Below are 22,577 nucleotides of genomic sequence, written 5' to 3'. Positions count from 1 at the left end.
GTTTGAAAACAGTGGATTTAGCAAAAGAACCACTTGGCCCATCTAGCCTGCTCATGCACATGCCTACACTTACACACTCGGGCAGTGGTTCCCAAACTGTGTGCTGTGGCTCCCCGGGTGCCTCGGGACACTTGCAGGGGTGCTCTGGGTTGGTGTTCCAGGACCAATTCAAATTATTTATGGTTAATTATTTATGGGCAAAACCAGTGCTGGTGGATGCCAATAATAAAATGTGTAAAAACAGAAACAATTCCTGCCCTTTACCAAATAACTGAGCCAAGGAATTGCTTATAAACCCAATCTAATTTCTTTTTTTTTTGGCCTAGGGGTGCCGTGAAATTTTTTTGATACTCTAGGGTGCCGTGATTCAAAAAGATTGGGAACCACTGCACTAGGGTTAATTTTTTGGAGAGCCAATTAACCTTCCAGTGAATTTTTTGGATTGTGAAAGGAAACTCATGCAAGCACAAGTAGAATATACAACCACACAGTTAGGGCCATGGTGGGATTCAAACACAAGACCTCAGTGTGGAGAGGCAGTATAACCATTCCACCTTCCCTAATGCCCTATATTTTTATCACTACAGAGCAATTCATTGCCAGGGGGAAAAACAAAATTGTTCTATAATGGATCTATTTTTTGAACCCAGCAAAAACATAATTAAATTAAATAATTCTTAGGCAAATACTTAAACATTACAACATGATAATGACTTAAAGAAAAAAAATGAAGAATCAAGGCAAAGCATTCTTAAAAAACTAGGTTTATTATTTTTTCATAAATTTTGTTTTAGAGTGATAAAATACACATTAATCCGTGAAGAGGAGGAAAAACAATTCCAGGGAATAAAGTTGCCACTTCATTGAAACACTCAACAATATAAATAATACATGAGCCTAGAAAACCACAACATCACAAATTTGATTAAAAAAATTGAATTAAATACATGGCAAAAAAAGCAAAATCAACAAGACCTATTTTAAAAAGAAAATTACAGATTGCAGCTTTAAATAATGTACAGTCTAATTTTACAAAATGGGGAAATCATCAGCAATCCTACTAGTAGCCATTACTAACATGTACTAAAAACACAGTTATAAAATAAAACAGGAGCAACTTTGTAGAAACGGATTCCGAATGTTGCAATCAGACTGGCATTAGAATGAGTGACAGCATTTCTGTTGGAGCAAAATAAGGAGGAGTGACCTGCACTGCAAAACATTACTACTACTGTATTTCAAGACTATGGGGGCTATTTACTAAGCATTGGAGAGAAATAATGTTGACAGAAATCAAGTACCAGCTAATTAGCTCCTGTAATTCTTTAAAAAATAGCTTGCAACATTCACTATAGATTCTACAAGCAGGGCCCTCATACCTTTTGACTGCCTGTAAATACCCAGTTTTTTGTATAGCTGTCTCATATTGTAAAGAGCAACGGAATATGCTGCGCTATGTAAGAAACTGTTAATAAAATAAATAAATAAAATTCATGTTATCTCTCTCCAAGCGTTAACCCCTTGAGTGGTGGGTTTTGCTGGGGCAGGACAAACCTACCAGGGCAGGTTTGTCCTGCCCCAGCAAAACCCACCATAGATCATAGGAAGCCGCCCCCCCCCCTGCGTCGTTAGTACGCCGGAGCTTCCCTGCTGCCGCTTCCCCCTGTCAGTCATCACACAGGCGGCAGGCTTGGGGATGTTTCACGGCGGATCGGAAGGACTTGGGCGCCTGAACTCTCCCGAGTCCCCCCCGAGCCGCGCGACTATCCCTGAGCCTGCCGTAGGATCACTGGAGCGGAGGGGGTGGGTGGGTGTTAGGGGTTACGACAGGAGGGGTGATGGGGGGAACCCCCAAAGGTAGTGCGCCAGTGGTGCTTCGCTGGAGGCACCACTGGCATGCACCTAATGCAAAGTGGTATGCCCGGAAATTTTCTGGGACAGACCGCTGCGGCAGCGCAGCTGAGCCCGGAAAATTTCCGGCATACCACACAAGGGGTTAAAGCTGTGTACACGCTAGATGATATTTTGCACGATTTTTTGAAGCATCTAGTGAGTACTGTATGTTCTATTTTGATGTAGATGCTTGCTCCCACATGTCTGTACTAGTGTTCATTCTTTGAAAACCCATGCAGTTCCTGTTCCCTGCCTGGGGTGTCGCTGTCTGTTGTGGTGTTTCTACCACAGGTCTGGTTTGCAGATCAGTGCTGATATACAGACCACACTGTGCTAGAAGCACTAAAGCAGACAGCGACACCCCAGGCAGGGAAGAGGAACTGCATGGGTTTTCAGAGTTAGCGGGTGCTAGAATGAACACTACTGTACATGCAAGGCTATGGAGAACATCGCAAGCGAAGCCCATGCTTTGGAATGCCGCATGGCCCCCGCCTCATCACTGCAGGCATCAGCGAGTGTGTGTACGCAATTGCTGATGCTGGCTCCCCCCCAGCAATGTCACTGGGTACATACAGATATAGCCACTGTCATCTATCCCTTTAATAGGATTAAATGAGTAATTGGATTACCCTGCTAATACCCTACTGCATTGTTCTATGTATTGTATTGCAGCTGAGAACAATAGGATAGCCATGGCTAGCCATGCTGAGCCATATTACATTGTATGTACTGTAGCATTAGTAAATAGATTTTTAATGCTATAGAATGAAGTATAGAATAATATATACTAATGACCACAACCAGCCAATCGGCACTCAGTTTTGATGAAGTGCAAGTGAAAAGGATGTTATATAGAAAGTTTCTTTGGTTTGAGGTGTGTATACCAAGGTAAGTTGCTTGTTACCATGAGAACCTACAGTAATTCAGTTTGTTCATGCAGGAGCATCATCCGTTTAAGGTTTAGAAAAATACAATAGATGCATTTATTCTACCTGTAAATATTAGAACTATATTCTAAACTATAGATCAGCTATTTTGAATTCTATTCATATATTTCAAATTCCATGCAACATAAAAAAACTGAAATGTTTTACATGTAAATAGACCACTATTCTCTAAAAGTGCCAAGTTTAAGATTTTCTTTTTCTCATACTAAATTTCAGCCAGGATTACTTTAATTTAAGACAACACACATCAATTAACAATTTTAATAAAAACATAACGGCACAGCTCTTGCATGTATAGATCAGCTTAGAACAACAGTCCTTTCCCTTATACATATTTCATAGTGCTCAACAAGACTAAAAATAAAAGATGACTTGCAAACCATGATCATTGGAGTGTATTACGTCACTCCTTCAGGGAAGTTGTAATCGTATCAAACTATTGCATGAAACGAGTACTCGTCATTTCAGGAAAAAGGAGAACTTGCAAAAGATTACATTGCGAAAAAAACAAAAAACAGTAAAACAGTAACCCGTTTTAAATAGATCATTCTATATCTATATATATATATAAAGAAAAGCAGTGCAAATTGTCTTGATCTGTCCACCTCACAGGTAGGACACTTCTTATTTTACAGAAGCCATAGTAAGTGCAACACGAGCAGTGAGCTACTGGCATAACAGGACTAGATTGCTTAAATAGTTCAACTTGTTATCAGAATTCATCTGCCTCTCTACTTACTAATTGGTCAACACTACTGACCAATAAGAGAATGGTCACATTACAACAGGACAAGCCTTACTAAAGGACTACTGCCACTTTGTAAGTAAAGGACCAAGAATTGCCATTAATTAGCCTTGTACTTTGAAGCATCCCGCGGCTCTTTGCTTGGATTGCTCCAGTCATCTGCTTCTGCGGGGTTCTTGTAATGTCGCCAAGCTGACTTATTAAATACCGGAAGTCTCTCAAATGAATCACCAGAAACAGCCTACATAAAACAAATGAAAAATAATATTGGAAATATATAATAACTGAAAAACATTATGTACAACAAACTTTCAAGAAAACACAGATTATGTAAATATCCCAAAAGACTATACATTATAAAAGCATGTCGATATTAGTACTATTATCAGCATATCACACTCCTGCTTCCACCTCTAGTCTCATGTCAGAACTGTATTTAAATGTTTTCACCCTATTCCCTCATGTGCTTTTCCTTCTCTTAAGGCCTCAATACACTAGGGCGACTGCTCGGAGATGAGAAGTCACCTGCAATCCCCCTTTGAGCGGTCTGGGACCTTCCCAGGAGGCAGGGTCGCATGCAGTGAATGATTAACCAATAGGCTGAATCGTCTACAGCCTAGACTTAGGGGGACAGGCGGCTGACAGCTGAGGAATAAATTCATTTATTTATTAACAGTTTCTTTTATAGTGCAGCATATTCCGTTGCACTTTACAACAGGATATGCCCAGTCTATTACATGCTTGTCAATCACATGCAATTTGGAAGCTTTTTCATGTGATTAATCACCGCAATCGCGTGAAAAGAGCCCAAATCCTGTGTTTTTTTTGCCACACTGATACTTATTTCAGTGCCATCTGCTGATGCAGCTAGGTTTATGATGCCAATACTTGTCCCCTACTGTATTCAACTGTAATGGTGCCCCCACACGGTGCAATTCTTAAATGAGTTTTGAACTTTGCAAACTAGTACAAAATGCACCTAGCACATATCGCACCATTTATGGGCACCTATAGTCACTGTTTTGGTATTTTGTTTATGGACTCTGTAATTGGGCGCTGCGGATCCTTGTTGCACCATATAAATAATAGATAATAATAATATTGAGGTGAAGCTCTAGTACCCAGAGAATAAAGTATAATGGATAGAATGTGTTTTTCTTTTGAAGCTACATCTAGGCCAAATAAAAAAAAGGCAAGTGAATTTTACATAAACCCAAACGATGGGGCAGATCCAGTTACCCACAAAGCTTACCATGTGGTTGTAGCTCTTGGTATAACACCTGCAGCTATTCAATTACTATGCCATTAGCTAACTGTAGATTAAAGGTAAAGTTCCCAGAGCTATGGCGTTACCCGCGTGATAAGTCCCAAATGCAGGGTAGTGGCAGTAACTGAATTGCTCCAGACAGATCTTTAGCTGCGTCATAAGCCTCACTAGAAATTGAAACACATTTGTAAAGAGGTGGCAATCATCTACCAGGCAAAACCAGATTGTAAATGACTTAGGGTTACCTTTAATTCCGGACACATACTAACTACACAGGTTCTGTGGCTGGCTGACTTCAAGACTCCATTTCACCTTGTTTTAAACTGCCAAAGAACCTGTGTAATTAGTATGTGTCCGGAATTAAAGGGATGAGGTGGTAACCCTAAAATGACTGCAGATTTAAAAATACTGGCATTCTTGCACAAAGCTTCTCGCAGGCTAATGACAAACAATGCAGGTTACCATCTTTATTATGTATCTAATCACATTATTTATAACTACTGTCTCATACATACTTGCCTACATTCTGGCTGCCCTTTCAGGGAGAGGGCAGCCAGCTCAGGGGGAGGGCGCGGGGCTGTAGGGAATGAAAAGGGTTGGGGAGGGGGTGGAGCCACACTGGCGGCTTCTTGCTTGTGGGCGTGACCAGAACGATTGTGCCATTTCAGCTACGCCCCCGACGTGCAATGCCATTTTTAAGGCATTGCACTGTGGTGGGCGGGGCTAAAATGGCGCGATTAGCGTCATTTGACCCGCGGACCCCGCTGCCGAGGGTGAGTCACGGGTGGCGGGGGGGTCGCGGGACCCGGACGGCTATTGTGGAAGGGTTGCCCTTCTTTCCCGGGGGCCGGGAGGGGGACCCGATTTCCGGGACCCTCCCGGCCATTTCGGGAGGGTAGGCAACCCTGGTCTCATATGTTAGATCAATAAAATTTGATGGGAAATGAAATGTATCTAAGATTGCGAGGTGACCCCATATACACATTTTTGTTGTGCTGATTTCTTGTGAGATTACAGAACACAGATAAAGGAGGGAAGGAGGGAAAGCACAAGGAATTGTGGGAGGAGAAACAGACCAATCCATGACGGAATACCTTTAGATAGATAACTGCATCAGTGCCCACACCTTCCATGGAATACAGCTGAAGGTCTCCTTGGAAATAGCGAGCGTAGAGTTGGGAAATTGGCAATCCATAACCAAAACCAGCCTTAAACCCAGAGAAATAAGATATAAGCCAACAGTCAAATTTATTTGAGTACATTATAGAATTATTTATTTACCCCAAAAAGCTAACATAGCCAAACTGCGGCCCACCAGCTGTTGTGAAACTACACATCCCAGCATGCCTTGCCATAGTTTAAGCATTCCCTAATAGCAAAACTGTGGCAAGGCATGATGGCACTTGTAGTTTCACAACAGCTGGAGGGCCATAGTTTTGCCATGCCGGTCATAAAGCATAGCAGTGGTAAATAAACCTGATATATAATACAAGTTTCCTTAATTGCAGCTGTATAAGTTTTGAGGTCTTCCAAATCTATTCCCTGGAGAAGCCAATCTATACAATACATGGGTGGTCTGTCCTGTGTCTGTCATGACCAGTGAAAGCAGAGACTGTCCACTCCCCACTTCCTCCAACAGCTCAGGTCACAGTGACAGACACCAGGCAGATCACCAGGGGCCTTATTCTGATCGGTGCGGCCGGATCTGAATATGCGGCCAGGACCGTGCGTGCGAAACCCCGCATTCCATACGGATCGCCAACTCCGTCCGTACGCGGTAAGAAGCTGGCCGAACGGACCGCACGTGTATTTTTCATGGAATACGCCTCCTCCATCTCAGGGAACCTCCCCCATCATTCGATGGTCGCAGACCGAGTGGTCCACCAGCTCCCGCAACCTCAGACCACACGGACATTTTTCAGTGCAAAAGCAGGGATCTGGGTGGGCAGCTGACATCCGGCGATGTCATATGTCCGCCCCCTACACGTGCGTGACGACTGCATTACCATACGTACGCCCAGCGTTTGCATGGGAACGCCCATGAAATGCGGGGCGTATGCATATGGTAATGAGCCCAAATAGCCCTTCACGCCCCTCTCCACCCCCTATTCGGAGTGTTCACATTTCATGCGGGATTTGGCCGTACGCCCCGCTCGCACATGCGCAGAGACGCCTCTGCACATGCGCAGACACAAAACATCGGCGGACCGACCGCACGCGGACATTACCGCACCAACCAGAATAAGGGCCCAGGAGAGGACCAGTAAGCATAGTTGCACTGGACTGGGGCTTAAACCAACGGGAACGAGCAGATTTTATTAGTGTATATATATATATATATATATATATATATATATATATATATATATATATATAATGTAAGTATCTTCTAGCATAACACTCTGGAATGCCTGGAGCAATTGACACCAAACTTGGTAAACATATGAGCCCAGGCAGGTGTATGCCAGTCACACCATTAGGGATGGTCAGCAGTTAAGCTTAAAACAAAAGGAGGATAAAGTTCAAGTAATGCTAACTGCACAACTAAACCTGGGTAATGCCGGGTACCTCAGCTAGTTAATAATAAAATAAATAACCCATTTAACTATGTAGAGTGAAGATCTTTATCAACAAAACACCACAGATTGATACTGAGCGCTGATTGAATATTCTGTACTGCTGCTGAACCTTGAGGGGGATTACCAAAAAACCCTCATAGAATATGCACAATAGAAAAAGAAGAAGTAGGAACAGCGCTGTACCGAATATATAAAAAATATTTAATTAAGAATTGCAATTTTACATATTATCACAGTAATATTAGACAGACAAGACTTACATACATAAAACACAGAAAGCTCCCCCTTATATAGCTGGTGCTGGTTAGACTTTGTTAATGCAATTGCGGATGTTATGCTCATATGTAGAGCCAGTTAGTAGGTTAGTACTGAGTTCAGTCCCCACAGAAATGTGCACATTTTAACGTGGTATACCTATTTTGTAATCCTGGGGTATGGCTTGTAAACAATGGCGATTTTCTCCGACCTTTAGCAATAGGTCATATCCAAGATTATCAGCCCGATGTTGTTGGCAGCCTCAGTATCCCCTCTCAGCCCGATGTTGTTGGCAGCCTCAGTGTCCCCTCTAAATGCGTTTCTCTGCCTTAGAGTCCTCTCAGCGGCTTCCTCAGGAGAAGTATATGCGTTGAAAGGGGACACTGAGGCTGCCAACAACATCGGGCTGAGAGGGGACACTGAGGCTGCCAACAACATCGGGCTGAGAGGGGACACTGAGGCTGCCAACAACATCGGGCTGAGAGGGGACACTGAGGCTGCCAACAACATCGGGCTGATAATCTCGGATATGACCTATTGCTAAAGGTCGGAGAAAATCGCCATTGTTTACAAGCCATACCCCAGGATTACAAAATAGGTATACCACGTTAAAATGTGCACATTTCTGTGGAGACTGAACTCAGTACTAACCTACTAACTGGCTCTACATATGAGCATAACATCCGCAATTGCATTAACAAAGTCTAACCAGCACCAGTTATATAAGGGGGAGCTTTCTGTGTTTTATGTATGTAAGTCTTGTCTGTCTAATATTGACTGTGATAATATGTAAAATTGCAATTCTTAATTAAATATTTTTTATATATTCGGTACAGCGCTGTTCCTACTTCTTCTTTTTCTCTTGTGCAGTTTTCAGCATAACGTAAGTGATTTTAATGAATAGAATATTGCTCATAAACCTACCAAAGGAACGGCTCTGCTTGGCTCCAGGCTTGGTTTGGGTGCTGTAGAATACATGTAATTAAATAGACGATCTATCTTCCTCATGGGCACCCCTCCTCCCTGGTCAGTGATCTAAGGGAAAGACATTTGTCTAGTAGAAGATGTTTTGCAATAAAGGTTTCCTAAAATTTGCAACTCTCTAGCATGTCAATTCTTTACATAAAAAAAAAAAACAAGTGAAGATGGACATGTTGTAGAAAGCAGGTCTGTAACTAGGGTTGTGCGAGTAATGCCTTGTGCACAGTGCAGAGCCATGGGGGGTAAGACGATCGCTGCCCCACTAACTTTTCTACTGCATTTCTCCTTCTCTAGGTCCTGCTTTCACGTTCCTACTAAGAGGGGTATTCAATGCACCTGATGGTGAACAGTGCTGATAGCTCACCGTCAGAGTATTCTACTCCCTCCCCTTCACTCGCCATTTCCACCTCGCTGGTTTCATCTGACGAGATGAAAACGGCGAGTGTGGCCATCAAAACGGCGCGGCTATCCCCAAAATGCATTCAACTTGCTGCATTTGCAGTGAACCTCGCCATTTACGAGGATGGCGATGATGGCTTTTCCTCGCCTAAAATAAGCCATCCTTGCCCAAGAAAACCCCCTCGCTGTGGCATTTAATACCGCCCTAAGTGTGCCCCTTCCCCCACCTCCCTGTGCCTTCTTCTCCTCCTCACTGTTACCTCAACGGACACTAGACATATGTATATACCTGACCTGAATCCGATTGAGCATGCATTTCACTTGATGAAGACAAAACTGAAGGGAAAATGCCCCAAGAACAAGCAGGAACTGAAGACATTTACATTAGAGGGGATACCATCATTTGGTCTACAGCATGATGTTCAACAAGCATTGGGTGGACACCATTAGGTAGACATTGTTCTAGGTCGACATGTCATTAGGTCGACACAATCATTAGGTCGACATTGGTCTAAGTCGACAGTGAAAAGGTTATCATGGGGATATTCACTGAATGGGTGATGCGGCTGCCGCCGCTGCACTCCTCTGGGGGAGAGTTGGCGGGAGATGCGGCGGGGATGCGTCATCCGGGCGACCGGGGGTCACTCACCTGTTTCCAGCTCCTTTCTTCTTCTTTGCCGCTGCTGCCCTCTAATGCTGCACAGTACCACCCTCCAGTGGCCGGCACCCTAGGCAAATGCCTAATGCTGCCTAGTGGTGGCGCCGGCCCTGGCTGTAGACCAAATGATCCCAACCCCAGTAGAGGCCTGGCAGAGCATCACCAGGAATGAAACCCAGCGTCTGGTGAGGGGGGCAGAGGTGGAATGGCATATTGCCATATACTGGCCTACTTCAAATCAGTGTGGGTAGGTGTATGTATGAAGAAATATATGAATGAACAGAGCTTCACAAAAAACCCCAATAATAATACTACTAATAAAAGCATGGAGTCTAGGACTGCCACGCATGCTCCTGCCTAGTAATTCTTGTGATCTGAAACCGTAGATGAGACAGCAACAAGTCTGCTGTAGAGAACCACTGCAGAAAGGACAACGTCAACATACTGTATATAGCCCCATTTGGTGACACGTTAGAGCAGAAGAATAATACTTGGCTGTGAAGAGAAGACGCTTTATTAGTAAAGCACATGGGACAATTGGAATTTGCTTTATGAATGTACCTTTATTGAAAGATCATCTTTTCCAAGCGTGACTAATGTCTTTATAGGTGGAAGCGATCCCGTACTTCCTTCGTGTCGCTCCACAGTTGCTCTCATTGAATTCTACAGTAAGGAAATATTAGTGATGAAATACTATTGTAATACTGTACGATCCATATGTTGGATATGGTGCTAATGAAGTTATAAATGCCAAATACAAACATACTGTAGTGTATAGTCCTGCTTCAGACATGGGCACTGTACACACAACATCTAGATCTTTGGACACAGCTGCTGTGTGACAATATTTTATTGCTTCAGGAGACATCGCGTGTAAATAGACGCCTCCTGCCAGCTTCTGTAATATGCTGCTGTGTTTGAAGATGAAGCACCGGATCACCCGGCCATCTTCCTAAACTCCAGGATACTCTGTATGGCCAGGGAATCAGTGCTGCCGGGGTCAGTAAATCGGAAGATGCAAACACTGTCCTCCCACAAAGCTACAACTCATCCCACCCCCGCCAACAACCCAAATGGCCGCAGCCTGTCAATCAGGCTGTGGCTTAGTGGGCCCGGTGTCCAACGTTGCAGGACCCAGTGTGCACATGCGCAGAAAACATCAGAGATGAACATAAACCATTGTTTTATGTCCATTTCTGAATAAGGCCCTATCATTTATTTGAACGATCTACAGATGTGTCATTTCACATCGATTCTGCACCTGCATAGCAGCAAGGATGCTGCAGCATAGTGGGGTGCTTGTGATTGCACACTTCTGCTATGCCATTGAAGTGAATGGGAACCAAGGAGCGCATGTGCTGCCTCCCATTCATTTCAATGGGACCCGGCTGCAATACGAGGAATTTGTACGCATCGTGATCTGAAATATTACGCTGCTATACATAGCAACAACATAGCGGAACACATCTGTAGGTTTGTTTAAACAATTAAGGATCAGGGCCATGGGCTTAACTCAGACTTGATTACACAGCTGAGAATTTGCAGGCTGGAGGATAATCGATAGACTGCAAATTTATGCAGTCCGCAGTGCGCATGTGCAAAACCATCCTGTAATAAAATCCTGCTACTAAATCGTTGGGCACATGCAATTGATTGACAGAGACGGTGTTTGGGGGGTGGCAACCAGCCATTTTCTAGGAGTGTCAGAGAAATGCAGGTGTGCCCAGGCATTTTAGGGGAAGGCGCGTGACATCAGCTCCGGCCCTGATCAGCCTGTTTGTAGCATAGCTGCCGAGTGTGTCCTGGGCTACGCACCGACTGCTAATTTTCACAAGCCCTGCTAAGCAATTTGCAGTCTTGAACTGGGCTGGGCTTCACTCTGGCGGGGCAGCGTATACCTGACTGCAGGGCTCCAAATATTAGCAGCCCAGCGATCAAGTTTGAATTAGGCCCTATAAAGCAGCCAGCCATTGCGGCGAGGTTTCACATGCACAACAGTGGTTTGTAATTGCACTGCTCTATTACATACATTGGAGACAGACATATTGTGTTTAGGACCAGTGACAGAATTTTATCGCTAGTTCCTAGAGAGGTAATAGGCTACATTCTTGTCATTATTGCTTCAAGTACCAAAATGGCACTGTCAGGTAAACATCGGGTTTAAGGTATTAGATTGTAATGTAATTGCTATCAATTCTCATATATGCCGAGCACGCTCTTATAATGCTGCTCACAATACGTAATCTGCATTACTCCAATTACCATACCAATAACAACAAATGTGTTATGAGCGCTCATATCCTATATAAAATTATTTACACAATATTTAATAGCAAAAGTAAACATAAAGTTTAAATATATAGTTAAAACAACCCTCACTGGCAATTAATCATATAGTTGGTTGGTGACAATATACAGTATCTCCGTACTCTAGAACCCCAGCCTGCACTATGCTCTACCTCTCCCGTATAGTAGGCATTATGGGGTGATTCAGGTTGATTTGCAAAGCACATTTGGTTTGCAGATAGACAAAACCATGTGCACTGCAGGTGGGGCAGATAGAGATATATATATATATATATATATATATATATATATATATATATATATATATATATATATAATTACAGGTTTGTTACTGTTGCTTGTAGGTTTATGATATACCACCAGCCAATCAGTTCCTACCTTTCATTTTTCAAACAGTCTCTGACATGGCAGGTAGGAGCTGATTGGCTGTTGGTTTATCACTCTCCATTTTATCACTTTTTAAGCATAGTACATCTGGCCCTTTGACCCTTACCGTTGTTATACCAGAATATAATATACTGGAAGTAAATACAGCCACACTACCTAATTATTGCATTAAGCAGGAAATGCAATTGCACATGTCCGAGGAAACCTTAAAACAACATTTACCAATATGATCATGCAACAGACGCACAATTTGGGGTTTGTCTATGTGCATATTAGGGTGTAATGAGAGACACGCTTTAATTATGTGCGCTAATGCTTTTAAGCTGCGATTCCTTGATATAGGGTGTAATATACTTTTGTTTTCTACCTGAGCATTCGGAGAAAGCCCATTAAGCTGATTATGGTGTAGGTATCGGCAGTGCACGGTATTGCCTACTTCGCACCAGTAGGGGAAAACCGTTGCTATGTGTTTTTTTGGCACCAACATAATTAAAGCACCGAGCAACATGACTGAACTTAAGTCTTCTTTGAGTCAAAATTACTACTTTCTGCTACTATGATTACTAATTATAAAAGTAAAATAACAAGGTAATAGGCTTAACATCTGAATAAAGTAGCTATTTAAATGCCCAATTATTAATAAAATGGTTGCTGAAGGACTGCATGTAAGAAGGCACCACAATATATTATTGTGGAAACTGCCAATCTTTTCTTATGAAATGAAATGCTTGCTGCTTCACAACACCCAAGAAGCGTTATCCCTTATTATAGCCGTAAATTACGGAGTAACCAGGTTGAGCTGTAGCCAAGCTCAGGATAGCGATACCTCTAATTCTCAACAATTATGGCAAGGCATTTTATCCTTAACTGGATTCCAATACACACTGTTATTAATTTGTTTCGCAAAGGATTATGTGACAACTCTAAGGAAACAAGTTTTACTGGCCCACAATGCTTTGCTGCGCTCTCTGGCAGATGTGTAATTAATGGCAATGAAACTGTATTTATGTGGCATGATAGAAGTATTTCCAGTTGCACAATTTTTCTCAGGCCAGGCTTAGCTTTTTTATTAACCTACACATTACTGTATGTCTGGGAAGTGACCTCAGCACACAGGAATTATACCACAAACATGTTTTGTTTTTTAAGCCATAAAAACTATTTTTTTTTATTAGAATAGTGTTTCACAGTCATGTAATAAATCCGAAACAAGTAACTTTTCCTTAAAAGATATGTTTCTGAGAACCGCAAAGAGGTTAAACCGGCAATTTCCAATTTCCTGTCTAGAAATCAAGCAGCGATACCAACATGCCTGAAGATGTGCACACAACACACAAGTCTATGGGCAGTATTCAATGTGAAAAATTTGCCGGGCATGGCGAGAGATTTTTTCTCTCGCCATGCACTCGCCGTGTTCCGGAGGGCTCGCTGCCACTCCTGCTCGCTCTATTCAATGTGGTTAAGACTCGCCGCCACTCGCGGTGAGTCTTAACCCCTGCAGCGGACGAGCGTCCGCGGCAGGGAGCTGGCAAGGAGCCGTGGGACGGTGGCAGCCAGGGAGATTAAAGTCTCCCTGGATTCCCCAGAACATATGTGGAGGGGAGGGGGCTCCCCAGGACCCAGGCAGCACAAGCTGCCCCCCCCTATAGCCAGCGGTTGACCCAGTATTCACTGCACCCGATCGTGCATATGTAATGATCGGATGCAGTGAATATATGAATATCTAATGAGCGGCTCGAGCGCTCCGGCCCCCTGCTGGCTGCTCTGTGTAAAAAAAAAAAAAAAAAAATTAAATTTTTTTTTTTAAAATGAAATATATATTCATGTGCTATAAGCACATGAATAAAAATAACATGCCCCTTCACAGAAAAAAACCCTGATTTTTTTACACCAAAATTAAAAAAAAAAAACCTTTTAGTTTAAAAGTTCACATTCCAGCTCTCCATGAAAAGATGGAGAATTGCTACACAACGAGAGACGGCGAAAATCACTTAGAAAGACTGCGAATATTTCACATTGAATAGGGTTGCTTGCAAAATGCTCTGTCCAAGGCGAAAAAAGCACAAATTCGCCATAAAACAGGGCAAATTTTTCTCATTGAATACTGCCCTATGTGATTACTCTTCAGGAGTGTATCACAGAGACTTGGTTTGGTCCACAGACTGGTGTATAAGCTATGCAGAAAGAAACTAGCACAATGGTAATGATCTATACCAGGGGTCCTCAAACTATTTGCTCTGGAATCCCATCAGACAATAGAAATAATGACAGGACCCCAGCAAGTTACTGCAGAAGGTCATCACATCACATGTGTAGGCAGCAGACAGCACATACATGGCAGCATTGCGGAGGCACAGAATGATGGGAGGAGTCTAACATAACAGATAATGCAACAGATTTTTCAGACTCCTTGAATCACTGACTGAGATTAGAAAGTCATCAGCCTGACGGTCAGCAACATGGAGTCGCAACCTCATGCTGAGCAGGTAGGGACCCACTTTGGAGTCAGGACCCACAGTTTGAGAACCGCTGATTTATTTATTTACAGTTTCTTATATAGCGCAGCATATTCCATTGCGTTTTACAATTGGAAACAACAGTGATTAAACAAACTGGGTAGATACAAACCGCTGATCTATACTGTAGCGATGCATTGCTTTCAAGTACACAGCTTTAAGCAGCCATCTGGCCTCTATTCCACCCCCAGAGTCACAGCAGGTCAACTTCAGCTAGAATAAGTTATATACCAATGTGGCGGTTAGGAATTAACTCCAGTAGTTTAGAATGGTGTCACTTTAAGATAGCAAAGCTCACGGTATGTTACAGCAAGCATTCAACACATACTGTAGCTCAGTAACAGCAAAACACCTGTGTGTTACGTCAACAAAGGTGACACTTTGATGACAGTTCGTAATACTTATGACATGAGACTTATTGCTTTATTAACAGAACTACTCTCTAGAGAGTTCTCATTCCTAAAGGGGCCTACACATGGAGAGATTTCGCTGAGCATTCTGAGCGATACTAGATTGTTTGGCGAAATCGCTCAGCACACAGCGCTGCACAGGGATGTGTCAGTGATGTGTGCCAAGCCATCTGTCAGAACCAGTGTTCTTGCTAAATCTCAGGCAACAAAAGCATTGTCCTTGTGTGATCCTATTTGTTAATCAAGCTAAACCAAGGTATAACATATATGAAACACACCACAAACACTAGGTGCTATTGGCAGCAAATACAGAGGTGTCTACACGAAGTACTACAGTGTCTATCCAAGGCTTATTACATAGACCCATACGGTATGTTACAGATCTATAGTACGGCATAACAGGATATCCACAGCAGACAGAGGTGAAGAGAACAGTAGTGTTTAAATGTCCAAACCCCTACCCAAATGTGCTCATATGCTATTTGCTGTGTGGATTTAACCCACTGGGGCATAAATAAAGTTATCTAGTTCCAGGAGTAATACTAACAAGCTAATTGCTAACCACTAAGAGCTTCTACAAATACATGTGCACTGCAGGTGGGGCAGATGTAACATGTGCAGAGAGAGTTAGATATTGGTGAGTTATTTATTTTCTGTGCAGGATAAATAATGGCTGAGAGAGAGAAAGAGAGAAATACAGACAGACAAAGACATACAGTCAAATAGATTTTTATAAAGGAAAGAGGAGCATTCAGAGGAGTAACTCTGGGAGGCAATGGAGTCATCTGCTGTCGGGCTCCTGCTCCCAAGGGGGCACCTCTCTTCCCCTGCTAGTTTGAATCATTCAATGGAAAACCGTCGATATCGCCTCTGTGGCTGACTCCCCCTGCTAGCAGGACCATAGACATCATGCTATCTTTATTTTAAACATAATATACATACATATATTTATATAAGGTGGTCTGTGTGTGGGGGATTTATATAAGGTTGTTGGTGTGTGTTTGTTACCTTGCCTCCGGGCAACTAGGACGAACTTACGCCACTGGGAGCATGCAAAAATCAGTGGCAATGCTGAGGGGCATTGTAGGACTAGGACATAAACTAAAGCCTCATGAGTTTATTACAACTTTAATTATTGTCAAATAATCGTGAAAATGATGTGCTGCTGCAAACTTACCTTAAACAGCTCAAACAGCATGTGAAATAGATGGGAGGGCACATAGACCACCTGAAGGGGTCTACCAGGACATTTAGCTGCAAAACAAAGCAGTACCAGGATTGTGGCATGATAAATGATAAAGCCCGTATGAACTTGTGCAGACTGCACTACATATGGGGGTTATTCTGATTTCATTGGCACGGGGAGCGATATTTAGCGCATGCGCATGTGCTGACACTCGGTGCGAGCAGTCAAAATGAACCGCTTGTTGGCCTTCCTGTTTGCACATAGCATGGGCTCGCACTCATGGGAACGCGCAGCGTTTCATGGGAGTTCCCATGTAAATGCACCCGTGACATGAGCGCGGGGGCCGGCAGCTGACGTCAGTGGATGTCAGCTGCCCATCCGCTCCCGTACAGGGATACCCGCAGACCTAAGAAACCACAGATGTCGTGACCATAGACCAGCTGGAAGTGCTGGGGGCGGGCGGCGTTTTATCCACGCGCAAAGCTGTGAAATTCGCAGCTTTGCCTGTGGACCAGAATAAGGTCCGTAGTGCAGCACTCATGTTCTACCCCATTCTAAATTTGAGCTAGGAAAATATAAAAATGTATAATACGGCTCAGCACACACCATAATACACAAATAATGACTGCATTTGAGCTCGAGGCCCACCATTAAAGGTGGCCATACACCTACAGGTTTATCTTCAGATCTGGCTGGTTGGAACAAAAACATGGTTATGGATGAGAGCAAATGACAGCAGACTATTTGCTTGGAAATGCTGGAAAACTGACAAACTGTTATTTAGAAGTTACCAGAGTTTTGTTTCAACCAGCCAGATCTGAAGATAAATCTGTATGTGTATGGCCACCTTAAGGGACCATTTCATTTCACTGCAAGTCCTACTCTGACTATGATGTGCCAGCAGTTGCCAGCTTCTTAAAAGTTTGGGTGTTAAAGTAGGACTTGCTGTTAAATTACAAAAGGTGATACTAATATGTAAATGCGGAAAATCATTTTACAAGTGCTCTTTATGCCTATCTATATTTAACAGTCTGATATGTTCCTCTAAGCCAGTGATGGCTAACCTTGACACTCCAGCTTTTGTTGAGCTACACATCCCAGCATACCCTGCATCAGTTTTAGCACGGCCAAATAGTAAAACTGTAGCAGGGCATGCTGGGATGTGTAGTTCAACAACAGATGGAGTGTCAAGCAGTGGCAGTAAAAGTGTTTGCGTCATGCCAGGTTTGTACGAAGTTAATGCTGGAAATGTAAGCACGTAAGTATTCCCCAAGTCTGTTACCTGCAGTATTGTATATGGGTTACAGTGCTGGAGCCTTCAGAAGCATCAAAACACATCATCGTCCTATTTTCCCATCATAGATCACATAAACTTCACAATGCCAAAATGAATGAAATAATACATTCTGAATAGAAATGATTCTGTACATGTAGCAAGGATTTCAGAGTTGTAATGTGCTCCTGAGTATGCTGGCACTATATAAGTACATGTTAATTATTCCATTTAAAATGACAAAAAAAATTTTTGGTGAGAGTACAGTACTTTACCATTAAACTCTTCAATGTGCAGCTCAGGAGCAGCCAAGTAGTACTGCTCGCACAGCATTTTTGCAGTTTGATAGGCATCTGTCAATAAAAACAAGCATTGCTGTAGCCCTGTAGTAAAGGGACGTGGTTCTGAAACATGGTATGTATTAAATGCATACACCATAATTCGTTGATTATCACTAGAGATGTACGGGTTCAGTTATACTCTAATTCACTCGGTTACATTTGAATTTCAAAAGCGCCATGTTATTTGCAATCTGCTCTCACGAGTTTTGGATAGCCAATAAGATAAATGTGGATAAATCCAAACTTCATCATAAAACAGAACCTGCACATTTCTAATTATAACAATACTCAAAGACTAAAACAAAACAGGATGTGGGCTAATAGTATGCAATTACCCATCTTTAAATGCCTGGGTCGTGGGATGGGGGGAATCAAACATGATGGAAATCCTTGTTTCACCTATTGCAACCAAAAATGATTGAGATGGGCAAATTGTGGATTTTTAACATGCAGAATTTTGTTAATTCATTGACAGATTGACAATCATCAATGTCCGGTTTTGATCGATAATTGGATCAATGTTGGCCAAAAGGGGAATTGCGGCTCTGATATCAAATATGAATCTCTGTGGATCTCAACACCCAGTAACGTATTCATTGTCTGTACATATAATATCAGTAACAATGCTATTGATGATTATGAAGTGTGAAATATCTTTGTATACATATACGTGATTATGTAAGTCTGAAAAGTAACATTTATTGCACAGGTATAGATCACTTTGTGATAACTGATGTGGATCCCTTACCTTTCACTACTTCCGGAACATTGCAGGCAGGGTCAATGCTGCCTATATGTTTGGGATGTGCAGGGTTTATGTCTCCACCAAACAGAAGAGCTTAAATATAAAACAGATAAAAACACATCATACTTAAATAGCAGACAAATAGGCTGAAACAAGAAATAAAGAAAAGACAGCTGTGTATACATCAACAGCTGAGGTTACATATATCACTATCTGGAGAAGACAAGTGAGAAATGCACAGAAAGACTGAATGACTGGGTAACTGTAGGAAGGTTCTGTTCTGACCAATATTAATGTTACAGTGCTTATCAAGTCATTATTCCTAATAATTCATAAAGTATCATTTTGCAGTATTTATTATTAATAAGACAATAGCCAATATATTATTGTGGGGTAGATGTATGAAGCAGTGATAAGGGAGGAGAAGTGCTAAAGCGTCTGATACTTTATCACCGGCCAATCAGTTCCTGACTGTTAAGTTACAGACTGGGTTTAAAAAGGGACCGTTAGGATCTGATTGGCCGGTGATAAAGTACCAGGCACTTTATCACTTCTCCTTTCTTATCACTGCTTAATATGTCTACCCCACAGTAATAAATTAGCAACTGGAATCGTTGAAATCATTTAGTGTTCAAATAGTTTTATTGAAAAGTATAAAAGTTTACAGCATGTGGAGCAGTTAAGAGAAAATTCTGGAGTTACAAGAATAAGGCTGCTCATCCAGCAACATATAAGGAACATAAAATTGTAACAGATCACATGACCAAACCTATTTTGAGGGGGGTGGGTTGGGGTCTAGTGGAATGAGAGTAGGGAGAGTTAAGATTGGCGGGAGAGGGAGGGGGGGGGGGGGGTGAAGGAGAGTAAAAAAAGGGGGAGATTACGTAAGTGGGGAGGGGAGGGAGAAGGGGGTACGTTGAAATCATTTAATGACCGATTCTACTGAACAGAATAATCACAGAAAGTAGGTGGCACAGAATAACATGTACCTATGTATGTGGTTTACAGAACTTATATCAATATTTAAATATGGTATATTTTCCCATGGTTTACAGTCAGGATGGGATAACGGGGTATGGGTCATTCCAGTGTCTAGGTCAACAGTCATAGGTCGACACATGCGAAAGATAGACATGCATTAGTTCGACATGAAAAAGGGTCAAAGTGAGGTTTCACGTTTTATAGTGTCTATGTCACCATAGGTAGTATAAGAGTACTGCGTCCCCTCCCATGGCTTGCTGCGCTCGCCACGTGTCGGTTAAAAAAAACCTAATGTCAACCTTTTTCCATGGCGACTTTTCATGTTGACTTTTTGATCAAGCCGACCTTTTTCATTTGTCGACCTTTTGACTGTAGACCAATGTCGACCTAATGACGCATATCAACCAGGGGGTAGAACACAGCGAAAGCTAATATACACAAAAGTGTTCAGGAAAGAAACAGACTGAGTACTGGAGACTCAATGGGGGAACTCAGTTATATCCCCCTCCCCCCTGTAAGTGAAACACAGCCCAGGTACAGAGCATTACTGTGCCATATAAGCGGATACTCACTGTGCTGATTAATTAGCATTCGGAAAGAAATTCTATTGGTGTAGAACCTGTCCAGAAAGTACTGGATGCTGTTGCTGACAAGTAGATCAAACCCATACTTCTCCTTGTATTCAATCACTCCTTGGGCCATGGTAGGAACCACATCATTGTGCCTATTCCTTACTTCGATCAGAATGTTTAAAAAGCTACAAAAAAAAAAAAATGAACAAGAAAGTTCAAGCAGTGAAATTGTATACAAGCGCTTACGTATCAATTGGAAATGTACATTTAAAAAATAGCAACAAAAGAAAATGTATCACACATACAGTACATGCAAAGGAAGTATGGCGGCACACAAAATGTCAATTGTTCACATGTGCAAAAAAAAACATTAAAAGCTATTTGTTGTATTATTATTATTATCATCATCTTATTCATACTACATTGTTTATATCACTCTATGGGGGTTATTCTTATCCATTCTGTCCTCTGTGCATTCGCACGGAGGACCGATGGTGCGCGTCTGTGCATGCGCGTTTCTGCGCATGTTCGGATGTAGGGTGCGTGCACCCACGGCGGAGGGCTGCCCCATTACCATATGGGAACGCCCAGCGTTCTCATGGTAATGAGGCAGTGACGCGGGGGCGGGCAGCAGACATCACTGGATGTCAGCTGCCCGCCCATATCCGTGCCAGCGTGCATGCATATGTAAGTGACTTTTATATATGCGTGTACGCAACACATCATTCGATGGTCGGCGACCATCGAAAGATGTGGGTGGTTACCCGAGGCATGCGAATGGATGTTTATGCAAAACATCCATTCGCAGCCTGTGCGGGCGAACCCGCACTTTTAGGGGGCGGCGGGTGGGCGTTCATTCGCCGGGCGGGGTTTGGTGGACTCACAAGGCTGCGAATTTGCAGCCTTGCGAATCAACCAGAATAACCCCCTATGTGCTTTGTATCATTTATTGTTTCTAGTGATACTTTGCTGTGTATGCTCACATCATCGCAGTCTAACTTCAAGTCATATGTTTTTCTATTGCTGACATTTTATGTGTTGTGTGTATGGCTTATTTCGGCTCAGAGAAGCACTAGTGCTTGCTATTATGTGTGAGGAGTTTATATGTACTCCCCAGGCTTGTACCGGTTTTCCACCAGGTGCATTGGTTTCTTCCCACTCTCCACAGACATACTGGTGGGTTAATTGGCTGCTGACAATATTAACCCTAGTGCAAGCATGTAATAGGAAATGTAGAATGTAAGCTCCACTGGGGCAGGGAAAAGATACGTATTCTCTGTAAACTGCTTCCCAATATGTAGGCTTCCTATAAATAACTGCAAACAGAGACCTCTGCAATGCTTGACAATGTAAAGCTGCCAATCAACTGGCAGGCTGACTGCTTAGAAAATGCCAAAATGAAGTTATTGAGTAAGACATCATTTCCTTACTCATACAGGACATCTGGATCATCGGGGCTCTTGTGTTCATACTCCAAAAGTTCAACAAAACTCTGCATGTACCTAACGAAAGAGAAGAAGAGTTGTTAGCACAATGTATGTGGATTTACAGAATTATTAGCACATCTCTATCCCATGATTAATCTGACCTCTGAACTCGAGGACTATGTGGTGTATTCAATCCCGGGTCACAACTGTCGATCCTTCCTGACAGCCATGACCCTGGCCCGTTTTCATTTTGCTCGACTGCATATCGCCAGATGGGATTCAATGTCCCGCTTGGCGATTGGATAGAGGCTGGGATTGAATACCCCCCTATATATCAGAAAAGCTCATTTTATATATGTAAAGCCCCATACACACTGGGCGATAAAATGCTGCTAGCTCCCTAAATAATTCCACATAAATCTTCAGTTGTACATACAATATCATCTCCAGGTAGGTAGGGTGGGTCAGAAGCTTGGCCCTATAATAGCTTAGCTTATGATTTATGAAGCTGGTGCTACTGTATGTGGAGTCATGGGGGGGGCATATTCAAATTACTCCAGCCGAAATAAGACGACAATGATTTGTCGATCAGTATTCAATCACAGGCGTTTTTCCCCAGTTTTGTATTAAATTTTTTCGCCCATGCCATTTCAGTTTCTTTTGTTTTATTGGAGGGGGAGAGCAAAAAACAGCAGGGAAAACTGGCGA

General features: G+C 42.6%; 1 protein-coding gene across 5 annotated transcripts in view; it reads right to left on the bottom strand.

Moving 5' to 3' along the window:
- Window positions 1-748: 748 nt before the first annotated feature.
- The window catches only part of PDK3 (pyruvate dehydrogenase kinase 3), a 77,871-nt gene continuing 56,042 nt past the window's right edge, over window positions 749-22,577 (bottom strand). For 4 of the 5 annotated variants that reach the window (XM_083172517.1, XM_083172513.1, XM_083172516.1 and 1 more), the window contains exons 4-12: window positions 21,873-21,944; window positions 20,443-20,627; window positions 18,893-18,982; window positions 18,079-18,156; window positions 16,522-16,598; window positions 10,286-10,387; window positions 8,611-8,721; window positions 5,947-6,060; window positions 749-3,826 (exon numbers count right to left, since the gene is read on the bottom strand). In XM_083172517.1, the coding sequence (XP_083028643.1) occupies window positions 3,686-3,826; window positions 5,947-6,060; window positions 8,611-8,721; window positions 10,286-10,387; window positions 16,522-16,598; window positions 18,079-18,156; window positions 18,893-18,982; window positions 20,443-20,627; window positions 21,873-21,944 (970 nt within the window). In that variant the 3' untranslated portion in view covers window positions 749-3,685. The remainder of the gene's footprint in view (window positions 3,827-5,946; window positions 6,061-8,610; window positions 8,722-10,285; window positions 10,388-16,521; window positions 16,599-18,078; window positions 18,157-18,892; window positions 18,983-20,442; window positions 20,628-21,872; window positions 21,945-22,577) is intronic. The other variant, XM_083172515.1, reaches the window with a different exon arrangement.

The sequence above is a fragment of the Crinia signifera genome, chromosome 2, assembly GCF_055691185.1.
Source record: "Crinia signifera chromosome 2, ASM5569118v1, whole genome shotgun sequence".
NCBI classification, from domain to species: domain Eukaryota; kingdom Metazoa; phylum Chordata; class Amphibia; order Anura; family Myobatrachidae; genus Crinia; species Crinia signifera.
The sequence above is the reverse complement of the archived record's forward strand: the minus strand, read 5'-3'. Positions and strand labels throughout refer to the sequence as shown.